This window comes from Zonotrichia albicollis, chromosome 2 (genome assembly GCF_047830755.1).
Source record: "Zonotrichia albicollis isolate bZonAlb1 chromosome 2, bZonAlb1.hap1, whole genome shotgun sequence".
Classification (NCBI taxonomy): Eukaryota; Metazoa; Chordata; class Aves; order Passeriformes; family Passerellidae; genus Zonotrichia; species Zonotrichia albicollis.
In genome coordinates this window covers 58,767,951-58,786,470 of record NC_133820.1, presented here as the reverse complement: position 1 = coordinate 58,786,470, position 18,520 = coordinate 58,767,951, and the positions used below count along the sequence as shown (strand labels likewise).

General features: G+C 39.6%; 1 protein-coding gene across 1 annotated transcript in view; it reads left to right on the top strand.

The window, feature by feature from the left end:
* Positions 1-8,613, top strand: part of MIPEP (mitochondrial intermediate peptidase) — a 72,180-nt gene extending 63,567 nt beyond the window's left edge. The window contains exons 17-19 of the mRNA XM_005482515.4: positions 525-646; positions 1,498-1,571; positions 8,372-8,613. Coding sequence (XP_005482572.2) covers positions 525-646; positions 1,498-1,571; positions 8,372-8,466 — 291 coding nt within the window. The 3' untranslated portion in view covers positions 8,467-8,613. The remainder of the gene's footprint in view (positions 1-524; positions 647-1,497; positions 1,572-8,371) is intronic.
* Positions 8,614-18,520: the final 9,907 nt, after the last annotated feature.

Here is an 18,520-nt window from a genome sequence, read left to right as displayed (position 1 = left end):
GGAATTTGTGTACTTCTAAGATGGCTGCCACACGGAAAGCTGTATTTTTTTTAGCATTAAACACAAATCACTATTACCATTTTGTTTCTGACAAAAATTATAAGTTGAACTTTTCTGAATGTGATACTGCACATACCCACATGGAAAATTACAAAATACTGTGTTACTTGTAACAAGGTAATTGTGGGCTTTGTTCAAGACCAGTAGAACTACACAGCTATTATCAGATATGAGTAATTTATTTTACTGCTTTATTTTCTCCCCTTCTGATCCTGTTTATATATAGTTTCAATCCTGATGATCAGCCTATTGCATGCACACCATTTAGATTGAAAAATGCTTCTTCTGATAAAGTATTGTTCATTCTGGGATTTATTTCTGGTGACTTTTTTTTTTCTTTCTTTTTTTTCTTTTTTGTTTGTCATTAATAGGATCAGATTTCTTCCATCATACATAAGGAAATGTTGAACAACGTAAAGAATTTAAAAGATAACATGGGGTTTGGGTTCTTTTTCATTTTACAGGCCTGGCAGCTGAGATTCAGTCACCTTGTGGGCTACGGTGCCAAATACTACTCCTACCTCATGTCCAGGGCTGTTGCCTCTATGGTGTGGAAACAGTGCTTTGCTCAGAACCCATTTGACAGGTAAAAACACAGAAATGTTAAATAGAATGAAATGCTAGTTGCTTCTGGAAAACATGAAATGAATTAGGTGGTGGGCTTTTTTGCCGCAAATTAGTTTTTAGTGTTTTTCTTGATTTTAAGATACTACAAAGCTGAAAATAACCATAGAATGTATATGTAACATATACAATAAAAACCATATGTGTATATATATATATATACATACACATACACACACAAATATACGTGTGTGTGTGTGTGTGTGTGTATATATGTACTTTGGGACATGTTCATTGGTGCAAAAAAAATGTGCCAATGTTTTAAAATACAGGTGTGTCAGCTGGGAGACACTGAAATCCTTATTTAGATCTAATTAGAGAGCTTGAAATTCATAGATGCCTAATAACTTGTAATTTTCTATTGAAATCAAAGCAACTGTGGGTATTAAACAAGCTTCATGTCACCAACATCAAAGCTTAGTGGAGCTTTCCTACTCATTTTGCTTTGTGAAATTAAGAAAGCAAATTGTGAGGTCACAAATTGTAGGCATTCTTGTACCTTTGCTGGATGTTCAGGACACAGTAACAGAGCAACTTTTCCCTTGGGCACAATGAAGCCTGAAATGCTCTTCACAAATTAACTTCTATAGACACCAACACACACTCTTATGAATAAAACTTTTCTAGTTCAGTTCCTCATAATGGGATTTTAAATGTAATTTGAATTTGAGGAGCTAATGTGGCACCAGCCATTGTTTCATGGTGGAAAATTTCATTTGACTCTGTGAGGTCTGTAGAGATCCTAGAAGCAAACCTGAGTGAAGGCTGGACAGGTTGTGTTTGCAGATGGCTCTGACACCTGTGTTTCTCCAGGGCAATGGGGGAGCACTATCGTAGGGAGATGCTGGCACACGGCGGTGGAAAGGAGCCCATGCTGATGGTGCAAGGTAGGAAATCAGTTATAACTCTCTTATTGCCTTGCAAAAGGAAGAAACTTCAACTTAACTGCATTTCCCAACTTGGTCTTTTTACTTTAGTTATGATGTTCACTGGATTTATGAAGGAAAAATTTAAGTGGACTGGTCATCACCTTTGTATCATGGTCAATAGAACTCCGTGTGGTATGTGGAGTACACACAAGATAGCTGGGCTGAAGTGTTGGAAAGGTTTGTGTTATGAGGCTGTCTAAAGAATTCAGAATAAACTTGAAGGAAGATAGATTAGATTATTTCTTGGATACAATAAAGTAGTAACTTTTCCATACATGAAATTCATAAAATCTCTGGTTATTTTGTATAGGAGAAGTTAAACTTGTTTTGGCCACATCATTTCAGTGTCATGAAAATATCTTTGGCTGTATCAGTACTTCGAGTGTACATTTTCATGAAATGCAACTCTGACAACTGTAATAAAGAAACACAATTCATTATTCATCTCACTACAATATTTGCCTCTTGAATCTGGAAAATAACTTCTACAAATCATTCATACCCATAGCAAAAACACTCTGTGTGTTCATATCTTAGAAAATAGTGCCAGGAGAATGAAACAAGTTTGAGAAACTGCTGACTTTGTCCCAAATCTCTGAAATCAAGGTAAAGACTTTCCTGTGTAATGTTGCAGAATTCAAACCAAACATTACTTTCGCTGTTCCTAAGGTGAGCACTTGCTAAGTCCTGGCACAGCTTTCAACTTTCTCTGAAATCCTTAGTATTAAGAATGAATATGAAAATATGAATTCAGTGGCCTCTGTAAACTCCGTTTTAGCAGACTGGAACTTCTGGGACTTTTTTCTACAGATAAGGAAGACAGTGGTAACGTGTCTGTATTTCATCATGAGATTGGCACAGTTTCATGACTAGAACATTTCAGTTCTTTGACCCATCTGTTTATATTTGAGGCCATGACCTCTGCTCTCCTTAGACTCATCATATATTAAGCAACTATATATATTCTTTAGGTTGTCTACTTACGTTTCTGATCTACAGGGTTACTTTTAATTCAATATGACTTCGCAAATTTACTTCTCTTTACTGTTCTTGAAGAGTTTGTGTTTGTAACTTTGAAAAACTGTAGCCCAGAACTGTGTATTAGAATTTGCAAGACAGGAATGTGCATCTTTACAAGCATAACCAGTTTTTACATTGAAAGTCATATGGTAGAGAAAGAAAAAATGTTTTTAAATACCAGATATGCTTATGATCTCTTTCTGGGATATATTCTTTATTTTACTGAACATGGAATTTTCCTGGAATGTCCTGGTAATTATGTTGAAGTTGCTGGCAGTGTACTTCTGTGAATCAAGTACTATTTGAATGAAGTTTCAAAATTCATCTGTTGATGCTCTTACAGAAAATCTGTGGAAGTAAAACTGGCTTTCTCCCTTGCACGTGGTAGGATCCTATGGGAGACCATGTCAAAAGGGCTCACTGAGGTCCAAAGGAGGTGACATACACTCCTCTCCTCTTTTTTGCCAGACCAGTTATTTCATCATATCAAGTTACTTAAGCATGACTTGCCTTTGGTGAATCCATGACTGTTCCTGATTTTTTTGCTGTTTGTGAGTCTGAAAACAGTTTCCAGGATTAGTTGGTCCAGACCCTTCCTAGGGACTGAGGTGAGACTGACCAGCCTCAGTTCCTTAGGTTCTGCTGCTTGCTCTTCCTGAAGATAGACATGAGTTTTGCTTTCTTGCAGTCTTATAGTACCTCTCCTGTTTTAATAGATTACTGAGAGTTGCCTAGCAATGCCATCTGCCAGCTCCCTTAGCACTCAGGGTGCATCCTGCCCGGGCCTGTGGGCTTGTTTATGCCCAGTTTTCTTAAGTGTACCATGATCTGATCCTCTTCCATCAAAGGTACACCTTCCTTGCTTCAGATTATCTCCCTTTTGTATTCTGAATTTCACTTGTACACTCTTTATTCAGAAATCCTAACTGATACTCAAGATCATAAAAATAACAAGTGTTCATCCGCAGTTTCTTTGTGCCTATCATGATGTTCATTTGTAGACAGTAAAAGTAGTTAAGTAAAAAACTTAACAAATGTGCTTGAGTGACTTCCTGAACAATAAAATCAGGGTGACTCAGGTATTCTGATAAGACAATAACTTGGTTGCTGATTTGGGATTATTGGAAGCTAAATAATAGAGCACACCTGATGAAAAAAGTTATATTTGTACTTGATTGGTCTGTATTTCTTACAAAAGAAGAGAATTTATGGAGAAAAGTAGGAACAATTCAATTTGTTTAGGTTCAATGAGATTCTGATTTCTCTTGCTGATTTTTTTTCATTATTGATATTCCAGACGACTTGACTTCCATCTGCTGTTGCTTTCTATCAGTTGCAAAACTGTGCTCCCATAGCAGATAACAAAACATATCTGATTAAAGACAGATTCCACTTTAAAGCTTGTTGATTTTATTCCTCTTCAGAGAAACAGTCAAGAATCTGTGCTCATTGGTACCTTATTTTAAAAAGTTCTTTAGGTTGTTATTTCAGGTGGTTTTTATATGGGCTTGCACATGTCTGGCTTTTGGATGCACATCTGCAGCCTCACCCTTGAAGTGTTTCCATACTTCATTAGGAAGTTAGCCATGTTCATTGGCTGTTTGATAGCAGGTTACTTCACGAGCACATTTCATTAATGCAGCTTCTTTGTTATGATTTTCTTCTCAGAAGCTATCTATTGTTTTTCTTTTGTGTTTGGATATGACCCTAGCTTTTCATCTTTCTCCAACATGATTCCATAGATGTACTGATTAGGAAAGATAAAGGATCTGACCTTTGGAGTTGCTGACAAGGTTCCTGTTTGAACTAGTCTTTAATTAGGAAACACAATATACTTTTTTGTTGTTGTTGTTTGCATTTGATTCTCTTGGTATTTGTTTCCTTTTAAAAAGCCAAAATCATAGAGGTTTTTTGAGAACTTTTTAAACATTTTCTGAAGAGATCCCTTTTATCTTATCCCCTTGATAGTCCATGAAATAGTGAAACAGCCACAAATATGGATATCAGGAGCAATTGAAAATGGGTAGACAATGTTTTGTCTAAGAGGCTTATTTTATTTTAATTTTTCCTTAGAGAAAAATTATGTTTTAAGAAGAACTTGATTCCTCTGTGATTTTGTGTTGATTACATGGCTCTTGCAGATTTTCTCCTTCCTAGGATTACGTGGCATTAGGGAATCCAAATTCCTTTGAAGTTATATAACCCAGGTGTCCCTTCCAGGTCCAGTTGTGTGCTGGTTGCAGGTCTGAACAAGATTCAGGTGTGCACCATTCCTCCCTCTCTCCTTGGCAGTCTCTGGCTGGAAAGAAACCCAGGTGCATAGGCAGAAAGTGAATTGCAGTGTGAAAACTACTGGGTTGGATGTTTTGGGAACTAAGCACATGGAACATATCCTGGAGTGCACTTCTCCTACAGCATTGGTGCAGCCACGTTGTCCTTGGGGCTTTTGAAGAAGTCCCTGTGTGAAATGCGTGAGATTGCACTCCTGCTTTGTTGATGCCGTATTACGTTGCAGACAGTCATACTCAGCTCTGAGCCTACATGGTAACCAAACCAACTGACTGTACAAATAAACGCCCATTTCCTCCAATGCTGTTTGAAAATTTGCTTTTCCATGCCTCAGACTGTACTTCATGGAGTAATTATAATTTGAAGAGGCTGCAAAAATCTTCAGATAATGATTGTATGTCTCTTTGAAAGTGTAAGAAATACGCATAAATCCTAGAAGTTGATGTGAATGGCAACATATGTTAGCTCAAACTACATGGACCCAGAATAATTAGTGTTCCAGGGGGGCAGAGGCCAAATTTTGCCACAGGCTTTATTCTTCTCTCAATTTTCAGTGATTGTAGGTTATAGCTAACCATCTCTCAAAAGGGTGTGGTTAACCACAGTGCTGTAATGTGAAAGAAACTTCAAAGCGATGAAGATAAGCTATGCAGTTGCCTTAGGCTTGGGAGAGACTGAGCTGAAATAGGAGTTGGGCTGAACGTATTAAAATACACTCCTAAATTTGAAAACTGCAACCATCAGACCTTGTGGACATCTTACTAAATCATTTAGACTGAAGTGCTGAGTACTAACAATATATCACAGCTGATCTTGCTTTGATATATTTTAATGGGGTTTGAAGAGAGATGACCACTCTTTAGCACATCAGAGTAGAGTAAGAGGTTAAAACACAGAAATGCCATCATTGCCTGTTTCTTTTGGAACTGTAGTACTCTAAAATCTGTAGTTATTTATTTAATGAGAGCATGATCATTTCATTACAGTAGGAGTTCTTTAGCAATGACCTCGGTTACTCTCTGTCTCTTCTTTGCAAAAGTGAAGTCTGTTGGTGTCTGCTTTTGATGTCAGTGTTGGGAAAATAGGAGTGCAACAAACCACTAATGCAAGAAATCTGAAATCTGTGTTTGTTATCAAAAGCTGGATCGGAGGTCATTAGACATCACCATTGCCAGAATGATTTTGGAATCTCCTACATATTTAAAGCAAACTTGGTTTTAATAAATAAATACAATTTGTAACAAGTTTTGAGTGATATTTGGTAAGACTGTATTCAGCTGCCGTAAAGTATATCCAAGTATACTGTAATTAATTATATTTCTCTTATTAATTTTGTAATATTGAGGGTTGGAATGTTTTTGTTATGATTTGCCATTTTTATGTAAGAGGGAAAATTGAATCTCCTTGAAGATAATCCCAGCTTCAGTTTCTTCTCTTCTGCCTATCATTATACTGTTGGCTCTTGGTTTTTTCCAATGTATTGATAATTGGCAGAGTAGTTATTAGTGTGTCAAAGAATTGGCTGAACATCATCCAGACTGGCTGTTTTTTATAAAGTCGGTAATGGCAGGAGAGTTTTGTGTAATGAGGCTCGAGGAATGGTGGTTATGTCTGTTATGGCCATCTTTATGTAACATCTCTGCAGTATTTTAGTAATCTCTCAATCATGGTATCTGGTGAAAAAGGAGTGATTATACATGTTCCAGTGGGTTGCCATCCCTGTCACCTTCTTAAGGCACTCTTCTCTTCTGTGAAAACGGCAGGAAAATATGAGTCTAACTGGAATTTTTCCAAGGCTGCTAGGGAGCAAATATGCATATTCCCCAGCCAGGAACCCAAGAGAGGGAGTCTGCAAGAGGCCACGGCTCTCTGGGGAGCTCAGATCAGTAGCTGGCTATCTGCACACATCTGTTTCTCAGCCCAACACATAGCAAGCCATTTTTCATTGTGAACTACAAATAATTCCACTGTGATTTTTCTAACATTAGAGTAGATGACAAGTTTACTAAGTACGTGGAAATATTAATTCTGTTCTCTTTCATTTTGAAAATAGCTTGATGCAAACTTCATTTAACAGCATTTCAGTCAATCTATATATAGTGTGAGATTTGTTTTCCTTTTAGTGCTTGCTATTAATCTACTGGGTCATGGCAGTTTGTGTTGACACTTGTAACATGTTTTTAAATCAGATTGAAATGGAATTCTGTAAGGTCTTAGCAACAAAATTCTTTTTGGTTGCTCACACCAATTTACTTTGAGCTGATCTGTTTCCTGATGGGTTTTGAATCATTGTGTTATAGTAAAAGATTATAGTCTTTTAGCAGCATGCAATTATGATTTCCACCAAAAGCAAATATTGTTGAGGATGTGAAGGAATATAAATTTATGCTCAGTAGGTACACCGATCAGAAAGGGTAGAACAAGGTTATATTTACATTGGCAGATGCCAGAAAGATAACTTCAAAGAAATACAAAGATTAAATTTTACATTTTTGCCAGTTGTACTGTTGTTTTGGGGTTTTTTTTTTTGTTTTTTTTTGGTTGGGGCTTTTTTTCTGGTACAAGTTATGCAGTAAATTTTCATGTGTAATCTTGAAATGTTAATAACAGTGAAAAGACCAACTGTAGGTGATGTTAAGTACAAAGAAACATCTGAAAATAATTTAAAGGATATATTCTCATGCCATCAAAAAATTGGGATTCTGGAGAGGAAGGGGTGAAATTTTTAGTTTCTCTGTTTCTAAAATTACCTGACGAAGTACTTGGGCATGATTTTAATTCATGATGCTAATTTTCTTGTCTGTTATCATGTAGCCAAGTGCTGTAGCTAACAGATATAGTAATTTAAATTCTTGAAAAAAGTCCTAGTACTGCAAAAAAGCAAAACCAAAACTGCAGTATATTAAAAATGCTTTTGTTTATGTTTTGTGCCTTGTCAAAATTTTCAGATATAGCTGTATTTTAAATGGCTAAATTAAATGGTTCTAAGGTGTATGTAATGCTTTCAGAAAATACATTTTTTTTCTGGCTTGGTCAGAACTGAGACTTAGCAGATAAGGATTTATATATCTTATCTGCTCAATCACTATTTTATTTCAGTCATTCACCTGCTCAATCACTATTTTATTTCAGTCATTTAGGAATGACTGAGTCTACAGTTACATTGCTTTAAAACAGATATAATTCCCTGCTTAAACAAGGTCTTAATGACAAAAATCAGTTAAAAGCCTTGAAATCTGTCAATTCTGTGCAAATGTGTAACAGGTATCTTGAAGAAATTAAATAATCCCTCTACACTCTAATTGCACTTTTTTCTTGACGAAGAAATCCGATAGCTGTTTCTGCTGTATAGCGACATTAAAAGATAGTTAGCAGTAAGTGCTGCCACTGACGAAGCTGTCAAGGTCACAGCATCCTGATGAAGAGTGTCTTGTCTTGTTTTTTTGTAGGTATGCTGCAGAAATCCCCTTCAGTTGAAGATTTTGTGGATGCCCTTGTTTCAGACTTAGACCATGACTTTGAAACATTTATCATGGACTCATAACAACAGAACCGAATTCTTTTGTGGAAGATTGTGTACGTGTTTATAATTGTGGATAAAATATTGTTGTGACTGGTTTTGCTTTTTGGTGAACAATTTTAGAGTTTGACTGTTCATGTTGGTGGAATGGTAATAAATACTTTTATTGGATCACTTGGTTTCATTTATGAAGATGACTGTTTTCCATTGCATAGGAGTTTAAGCATGGAATTTGGGAGAACAAATCCTCTAGCATGGTCTGTTAGAAAATTTGATCTTGTTGGAAGAGAGTAAATGGGAATTGAACTCATGTTCAGGGTGACTGGAGGGGTTTGAAAGGTCTTTTGGTGCACACATTGATTCACTATTAGGGTTTACCTCTTGATGTTATGGCCCAGAACTGCTCACACAGGTCTTTCTCACATGCTCATGGATTTTCTTTAACTTTGTTTAACCATATTTTTTGTAGGAGTTCTGCACTGGGAAGAGCAAACTGTGTTTGAAACAAAGGGAAAATTGGAAAGAAAGAAACTAGAAGCTGTATTTGAGATAAGGAAGAGAAGGATGGGAGAAGTAAATCTGTGGTCCTACTGGTCTGTAATGGAAAATTTTAGGTGAGGAGGAAAGAGATATGTTGCAACACATAAGAAAGACAAAGGAGTAAAATAGGTACCCTACAGATTATCTAGTCCTTTTAAGTTTGTTCACATGCAGTTTCCTTTTAACGATGAGTGGACAAGTTTGGGGAATTGTTTAAAGTACAAGAGGGTGGGTTTTGGAGGGGAAACAAAATAATTTAGAACAAAAATGTTTTTCCAGGATAGGCTGGAGCAGTTTGGTAAGGTTGCGTATTGTATAGTGGGTGATGAACAAAGGGAATGTTATCAGTGGGTTTTTCTTTTTCCCTCTAAGAAAATTATGAAATGGTATTTGAGGATGTTTTGGGGAAAAAAACAAACAAAAAAAAAAAAAAACCCAAACAAACAAAAAAACCCCCCCAAAACCCAAAAAATCACAAATAAAAAAAAAAAAAAACCAAAACCAAACCACCTAAAAAACCCCTGGTGATTTTTGCTGTAGGAATGGCCTTGTTTAGAGGTCCTCCTTAGGTTGTTATAAAACATATTTTAAGTGTCCTGCTCAGCGGAAATGCAGTGAGAGAAGCAAGACAGGACGAAACCAAAGGTGAGACGTGAGAGCAAGTAACAGAGAGAAGCAAGTAAAGGTAAAAGATCCCAGCCAGAAAAAGTGGGTGTTTGGGAAGGGATAAATAAGAGTGAGAGCTGATTGGATGATTTGCCCTCTTTTCAGCAGAATCTGTGCAAAAGGTATTTGATATTTTACCCAGTTTTTTCACTGCCTGTTTTTGCAAAGTGGAAGTTGCCTTGTGTGAGTAGCGCTGTCATTCTGGTAGAGCTGGGTTTAGACATTCTTAGATGCATTGGTTAAGCCATAGTGGGTGCATTTTCAGATTTGTACCACAACTAGGCTTATTTCTTGTACCACTGACTCACTCCACTGTGGGTCTGCGGTTGGTTCCTGAGAGGAAAGAATGAATGGTTTGGCTTAGCAAACTAGGTGGGCATTTTGCTGTAAGTAAAGTCATTAAAAAACCTACAAAGTAAGTGTCCATTTAGGTGTGAGAAGAGCCACATTGTGAAGATGGGAAGGCCTGTAAAGTATACAATAGCTGATGAATGTGAATTTAACAGCCCATAGTGGGGTATTTAATGGAAGTGTATTTCAAAGGGAATTCAAGGGTGTTGCTGAGGGAGCCTCTCATTGTTTGTTGCCTGGGTTTTGTACTGGAACAAACTAGCGATTATGTTTATCTGGAGCTGGCACACGTTGAAAGATTCATTGTGACAAAAAAAACTGAGCAAACGGAAATCCTCGTGCTGACACGGCTCTGGAAGTGCTGTGGTAAAGAAAATAAAGCATCATAATTGGCGGAATAAGCAGAGCATTGACAATTAAGAGATTGCTCCTACATTTTAATTTGAAAGAAAATTCAAGTAGTATTGGATTTAGTGTACAGATACCTCTTCAAACTATATGTAGTAGTCACATTGCTTTATGCTCATGGCTGCCATTACTTCAGTAATTCACCATCTCATTTGCTCCTTCTGCAAACAACAGTTTTTCAAGATTTTATCAAAGTGGCATCAAACAATATCTTCCTAATATGAAATCAGATGTCAACAAAGAAAGGAAGAAAATCTTGCCTTTAGCCTGAGCACGCTGGATTGCAGCTTATTGCTCAGATTTATAACTCGTGAGATATCTGACAAAGATGAGAGCTGATAGAAAAATAAATACATCTCAGAATGACAGCTTCAGGTTCTTTTGTGAAGAAACTGTTGACTCCATTGATTTTTTTTAAATGAAATAACCTTTGAGGATTGAACAGTAGACATGATTAAGCCTCTAGGGAACATATTATATACCACCATAATGAGGCTAACTACAGAAGGAGAAATATTATTCTAAATTTTTTCTCTTTTTTTGATAGTTTCTAAAAATGCTCCCAGCTGTTCAAATGTCTGATGCTTTTTCTTTTTTTTTCTTTTTTTGCTTTTCAAGAGACTTTCATTTTCCAGCAAATAATGTGTACTCTCAGTAACATGAGAGCTCTCTTGCGACCAGCAGTGTAACTCTTCATAAATGTAAAAACCACTGTAATCCTTTTCCAGCATTCCATGCTTTCCCACTGGGGCTGCTGAACCAGCTATCCAAAAGTTTGGTTTATTATACTGTAACTCAGCATCATGCTTTTAATCTGAAATTTTACAATGTTTTGGATTTTGGCTGCTATGGAAAATAAGTAGTGAACATCTTCAGAAGAAATTATACCCTTATGCAATCCTGAAATAATAACACATAATTATAACACATCAGAAAAGCACAGGTGGATTACATTTGAAAGTCTGAGGTGTGAACTTTGCTGCTTTCATTTTTTTAAATGTTTGATGTGATTATTTTTCTGATTCACTTAAGATAGACTGAAATATTGTGTAATAATTACTACCAGGTGACATAAATACAGCTGGTGCTGGATGAAGTTCTCTAAACCTCAAAGAAGATAACAGGAGGAAAAGGCAGCATTCAAGAAGGCAGGGAAGAGAAGGGAAGAATTTAATATAGATTAGAAACCAGGCATGGGAATGGGTTGATACAGAAGCAAAAAAACCTCTGAGTTAAAAACTTGGGCAGAGAAAAAGAGGGCTTTCTTTGCACAGCAGTAAGTCTGAAATGGAAATTACAGGACTGCCAGTAACAGAAAAGGCAGGTGTTCAAAAATGTTTCTGCTTTTTGTTCAGTGGAATGCCAGATGGAAGAATTCATATCATATGCTGATAAAAGCTTTTCTGCAGATGTTAAATAGCTGCTTGTACAGCAAGTCAGAATCTAAATCATTGTGCAAAAAGAAATAATGAATTTATATCAAAGTAAGAGACTTTACTATTATAGATGACACTAAGATGGAAATGTAGAGAAGAGATTATTGTGGCAGCAATATTGGTGGCTTAGAAAATACACATCTTAGTCTATCAGAAGATTGATGTAATGATGATGCAGAAGCATAAATTTGAAAGATTGAGCATTGATCTGAAAACAAGTGTTTAACAAGAGCTGGTAGCTGAAATTAGACAAAGTTGCACCTGATTTCTAGTTTATATTGAGAGCAGGGACAACGTATGAGAAGAGCTGGGGTTGACTGATCAGCACCAGAAATGTACATCAGAACTGGACTGTTTTCTGAAAAACCAAATTCAGATTAATTCAGAGAAGCCTTGTAGCCTCAGTTCCACCAGGGAAGAGCCACCTTTTGTGGTCTAACAAGCTGTGGGTGAGGAGAGTGTCTTTAGATGGAGGTTTTTCCACAAGGGTAGCAAGTCTGTACTTGCTGGATAACTGTCCTGCTGGCAGCTTCCCCTTGTCTTCTGTGGAGAGCTGGAAAAGCAGTGCCAGCCAAAGCACCTCCTCTGCTTGCTGTGAAGTGGGAGGCACTGTGTGTCTGCTATTTCAGATTGCTTCTGGGCAAAGTATTGGAGATTTTGTGTTCCCAGAGCCAGGGATTTATTTGTGTGCTCTTGGGAACAAGTTCAAATTGGCTCTTTGCCCCAGCAGGTTCGCAGTGTACCAAAAGGGGAGTAGTACATTAAAGTTAGAAAGAATTTAAGAGTTAAGGAACTTGAGAATTGAAGATGCATGATAGCAAGAGGCAAGCACATGGATTTCCCTGGGAGAAGGACCGTGGGAGAGCAGCTAGTGTGCGCGGGGAGGAGAGGGAAGGAGATAAAAGATAAGGAAGTATAAATCAGCACCAGTAGGGCTGTCTGTCGGCCCTTCTGATCTTCCCCGGGCTGAGATTTGTTTATTTTCAAGTCCGCTGCGGCTGCTCCTCAACAGCTGGCATGTGGAGCTGCACGGGTGTAGGAAATCATTACAACTTCTTGTTTGGAGGAAGTATCCAAAAAATCTCTTGGAGACAAACTGCTTAAACCAGAAGCAAAGTGGTGATACAGATCTGACAGGATGACTGGCTGGTGCTCTGCTGCTCTGTAGATTTAAAAGCACACTGGGAAGGGAGTGGGATGCCTCTTGCCAGCAGTTGCCAAAGAGCCAGTAGCTTCTAAGGCAGTTTGTAAGTGGCCAAAACTTGCCATTCTGGCTGCATTCACTCTTTATGAGAAGAAGCAGACATCTTCAAAATGGAATATATCCTACCAGTCTGAGGATGGGGTTGAACCAGTTCTTTTATGTGCCATTTCTTGCTCCAGTAACTAGAGAGAGAGCACAGATGGCTGGAATAGAAGTGTCAGGGACTCTGGTTTCTGTCCAGAACACCTCAAAGTACTGGACTTTTTTTAATGTTACAATTTTTCAATTTTCAAATGCCATCATTGTTTGCTTTTGCTGTCTGTCATACATGACTGAGTTCATGCATCATTGACAGCATCACGTAGTACAATACTAAAATAGACACAGAAGATGCTCTGAATTAATCTTCAGGACATTGTGGGTTTTATGAAGTGCCTTCTGGATGTTGTCCCTCTGACTCCTTATGACCTTTTCACTTGAGTCCTTAGGCACCTCTAAGTGGCCCCATCTCCACCTGCTCTTACAGCTGCACTAGGACATGACCTAGAGGGTGGGAGGAGACGATGGATGCTTTGGGCTGTGACTGACCTGGGGGTTGTGATCATGTCAGAGGAAAAGCAAAATGGCACCATGGCGGGTGCTTCCCACCCTGTCCACAGCTGCAGCTGGTGCCCATTCAGCCTGGGGTTTGTATTGTACTCTAACAGCATTTCTCATCCACCTTCCCCATGCTGTGGGAAAGCTGGGCCTTGGGGAAATGCCCTGAATATGACCCACTAAGAAGCTGAAGCATTGCCAAGCTGGGCCAGTTTGGGGTGGATAAGCCCCTTTAGGTTACAGGCCACAGGACAGCAGCTCTCAATACACTGCAGGCAGCTGCTCCTCATGAATGATTTATCAGGTAGGTGTTTGAAGGTGTTTGGCTAATGTTTGCAGCAGCCCTTAACCTCATCAAGCATACTCACAGCAGATTACCAGGGCAGTTGTTAAAAATAGTCTGTTTATTAATGGTGCTCTTCTGAAGCAGCCACAAGGCTCAATCATAGCCTACATTATTTCAAATACATATGAAATAAAAAAAGCATGTATGAGATCAGAAGGGCTTGCTGGTTTCACTTAGTGCACTCTCCTACCAGCCCCACTTTTCTTCCTCACAAAGACGGAATCCAGTTAACTCACCTTGCATCTCCCTGCACAGAGACAAATCCTCTTCCAACATACCTTTCTGTAGTTCAAATGAAGTTATTAAAGACTTGTGTTATTTATGCTGAGTGTTTTCCCCCAAGGTCATTTGACAGCATCCCAGCTCCTGGGTTGCTGATCTGCAGCATCTGCTGTGGGCAGCCAGGGGCTGTGTGGAGGTGGCTGAGCCACAGCCTGGAAGCAGAGGCTGTCTTTGGCTTTGGGCAGCTGATAGGGCTGCAGCCCACAAGTGCCTGCATTTCTTCACATGGGTGTTAGAAATGAAAAAGGCATTAAAATTGCTTTGGATGCCTTGGCTTACAATGCCTCTGACATACAGATGTGCTCAGTTGTCTGCAATTCACTTCCAAGGAGAATACAGTTGTAACAAAATCATTTTATAAGAGAGCCCTGGGGGAACACAAGTGATAGAGCAGCTTTTATAACATACTAAAACTTCTATAAAACTAATTATATATGTTATCAAAGTGATTCATGCTAGCCACAGTAAATCCTACTCATTACAAATGAGAGTAGAAGTGACAGTTCATTGTCTCTTAACATTTGCACAAATATATTGCCTTTTCTCCCTGTGCTGTCACAGAGAGGTTGGGGAAGGAATTCCCCAAGAACTGGAGGTGCCATTCCAAGGAAGAGGCAGTGCCATTGGGGTCTCTAACCTCAGCTGATGGTGACAAGGTAAGTTCTCATCACTCCTGGTTCCTCACCATCATGGCAAATTTTCTTCTTATCTCTTGTAAGTTTAATTTGTTGTCTTGCCCTGAAGCCTGCCCAGCAAACGTGTCCCTCATGCATGGAGAAGTGCCATGTGTGTGTAGGTTTTGCTCTCCTTGAAACTGTTTAACGTTGGAGGTCTTTTGCAAAACAGTGCTGAATTGCTGGCGGTGTTTTCCCTAAGTAGGGATTTAGATAAGTTGTTCTGCTTAATCAAATTAGCTATCTTTGATTTCATCTGGTGTTTAAGCCAAATTCCCAAGACAAAGTGGTTTTAATAGTCTGTTCAGTTTGTAATCTCTGTTTTCCAAGAAAATCAGCTTTTTTTTTTTGTTTGTTTGTTTCTGACAGTCTCAAATGTACGTGAAAAACTGATGTAGGCTGGCTGACTACAGGGAAATAGCTAATTTCACATTCAGTGTTTTTCTTTGTGAGCTATCCCATTTCCCATGCCTTTCCCTCATCTGTCAGAAGTGTCTGTCAGCTGGTCTGGCACCTCTGCGTCTCTGGCTATAGCCTGTATTTTTTTTCTTCTTCTCCGCTTCAGGTTTGTTTCTCATCCCATCTTGCAACTCCAGCTTTTTCCCCTTATTTGGAAAAAAAAAAAAGTTTTGCAAATTTAAGTGGGTCAGTAAAAGCTACGAACCCCTTTTTAGAACTTGTCCTCTGGCTGTCAGGAGCCTGTCAAAAGCTCCACACGCTATGGAAAAGGTCACTTCAGGAGTGCAGGACTTGCTGGAGCAAACAGGAGCCTTGAGCTTTGCTCTTCTTTTTCCATTATTCACCTGGGCTTTTAGCCTGGAGCAGAGAGGCTGTGCACATCTTATCAACATCAGCACTGGGGAAGGTGACCCTCAGCTCACACTGTGCTCACCCAAAGGGCCCTCTGGTGCTCCAGCTCCAGTAGAAAATCCATCAGTGCCCATATATATGCATGCTGCATTAGCTTTGGACCTCTGAAACAGAGTTTAAGGGCCAAAGTCAGCATGGGGCTTCTGTGGTTGTTGAGAGGCTTTGTTGAAAGTGAGCTCCTGGATAGTTTATTTATCAAGACCTGGAACCTCAATCACAGTATGAACATGGAAATAGGAGAAATAGGAAGTTTGATCTGGTGCTTTGGCTGATATCCTGTAATTCTATTTTATTTCCCCCTGAATGTTGGGGAAAATTATGGAGTAGGTGAAAAGCTTTGTCTTCTGCAAAATGGAGAAAATTCCTTGTTATGCCAGATTATCAACGCCAGTTTTGGTTCTTTCCATTTGTACTGCTACTGCTCCTTACCATCCTCCACTGAACTGAAATAAACCTGAGTAAATCCGCCAGATAAATTTACCCTGTTTATACTGACTTACCCTACAGAGAAATTCCATCTGGACTGATGGTGTTGCTCTCCAGCCCTGCAAAGTTGGTCCTGAGAAAGACAAATTCTGTCTCTGCAGCCAACTCATTCTCCTACCTCTTGTTTGCCTTTTCCCTATTACTATATCATAAATACTACAGCTTCCTGGACACTGCTATTTGTACCAAAAAAAAAATACAAACAGAACACTAACAGAAAGGCAGGCAAGTGTCTGGCAGGGGTGTCTTTAATTTCTCTCTTCATTATTACTGCTCTAAGCAATTTAAATGTGAATAAACCAGCTCAAAGTGGAAGGAAGCACTGGTTTCAGCATGACATGGTTAGAAAAGAGTAGGTGTTGATATCCCCAGAGGTCATCTGGGGCTCATAACATCCCTTGTCAGGGCCCATGGAAGCCAAACTGGTATTTTCTTACTCTTCAGGAGCGCTGGGGTGTTTGCCAGCAGCCTCCACATCTCACTCCACTTTCAGGATTACTATCAGTGAGAATGCTGAATTGCCATCTCAGCTGCAGGGACTGGAAGATGTCCACAGAAATGTGGGCACTGGTGACACTGAGGGGATGGAGTTGTTGGTAATTGGTGGATTTTCTACGAGAGGGCTGCACCAGTGGAGACTGGGCCTGCTCTTGCTGCTCAGCAGCACAGCCACAGTGTCAATGTCCCAAGAGTGTTGATGCCTTCAGTGGCTTTTCCTGTTGGCCTGAGTCTAGCATGCCTCTTCTCTCTCTCCCAGAAAAAGGATGCTGAAGTGACAGTAGTTGTTGGCTGGCTCAGCTGGGAGTTTACAGTATTTAATTTACAGTTCCAGGTCTGAATTTCACACTCAGACCCCTGAGGTGGGATCAGCTAACAATGAGGAGGTAATTAAAGGGCCATTACAGCAAGCTGGTCCCAAGGGAGCCACAATGGTCCTGGTGAAGCTGCTGCAGGCACACTCAAGTCACATCCTCAGCTGACTTGCTGAACTCAGGGCTCGGGAAGCGTGTTCTTATGGGCTGGTTTGAACTGAAATGTGTACAGCACAGCTGTGCTCATTCAAATAGGAATTCACAAAGCTCTAAAGAGGGAATTAAACCTTGCTGAGGCCTGCCAAGAAAATGTTGAATTTTTTATTTTGACTGGAAACATGTAAATCACCTGAATACCTTACTCAGACTTAGTTAAAAAATGCTTTAAGTGTTCATAGAGTCCACTGTCGCTGTCTTCATACAATCCCAGATGGCATGATACAAATGTTACTCTTTTCTAGGATCTGTTTTGTACAGCCTGCTTTCCATCTTGATTTTCTTCCCTTTTGGTACTGCTGGTGAATATGTTTCATTTTTCTATGGCTTCTACTCCTCAGTGCTGCACCGAGTTGGCTGCCAGCTCTGCCAGCTCTCTGTGGTGTTTGGAGTCCCCCTCCTTGTCCAGAGACTTCACTTTTTCTTAATTAAAGCAAAAGAGGAGCAAAAAAAATCCCAACCCAGAAGACCACTGGAAGAGCTTGCACATGGCAGTGGCACCATTTTCAGACAGTCCTGTATCTGGGCTCCCACACACCACAAACTGATGGATTAATTGCAGACAGAAGTATTCTTCAACTGCTGGAGGTCCATGGGCAGTGCTAAGAAAAAGACTCACTCATTGACCCAGTTTGCAGTTTCCCACTCAATCACCTAATAAAGAGTTTGAGACAAGCAGGCCAAGTGAAAATGCTCCTTTGTGGCCACATGTCACAGCACAGCAGGACACTGCAATGGTGTACATATTTCCTGTGTAAAAGCCACTCACCCACTGCAAGACTTTGAGCAAACAAAACACTTTGCAAAAGCCAAGGGAGGGGCGGATGCCATGATAACCCAGGGTTGCTCCTGCTGCAGGGACAGAGAGAGGAGCTGCTGTGAGCCATGGCCAGGCATTGCTACTGCCTGCACTGGGGGGCAGGTGAGGAGCTGCAGAGGGACTGGAACAGCCAGAGCCCAGCCCTGATCAGCAGCTGAATGAAGGGGCTCTTGGAAGCCCTGTTTTAGGGCCCTGTAGTTGTCTTTCCTGTAGAAGTGTAAAGATTGAAACAGCATAATAGAAAAGTATATAATTTTGTGGTTTACAGTGGACCTGTTCAGCATCAGTATCTGGGGAGGGTGAAGGGATGAGGGTGTGAGGTGGGAGGGGAGCGCTGCCAGCAAGCCTGCAGGCAGCGGGTGCTTCCCTG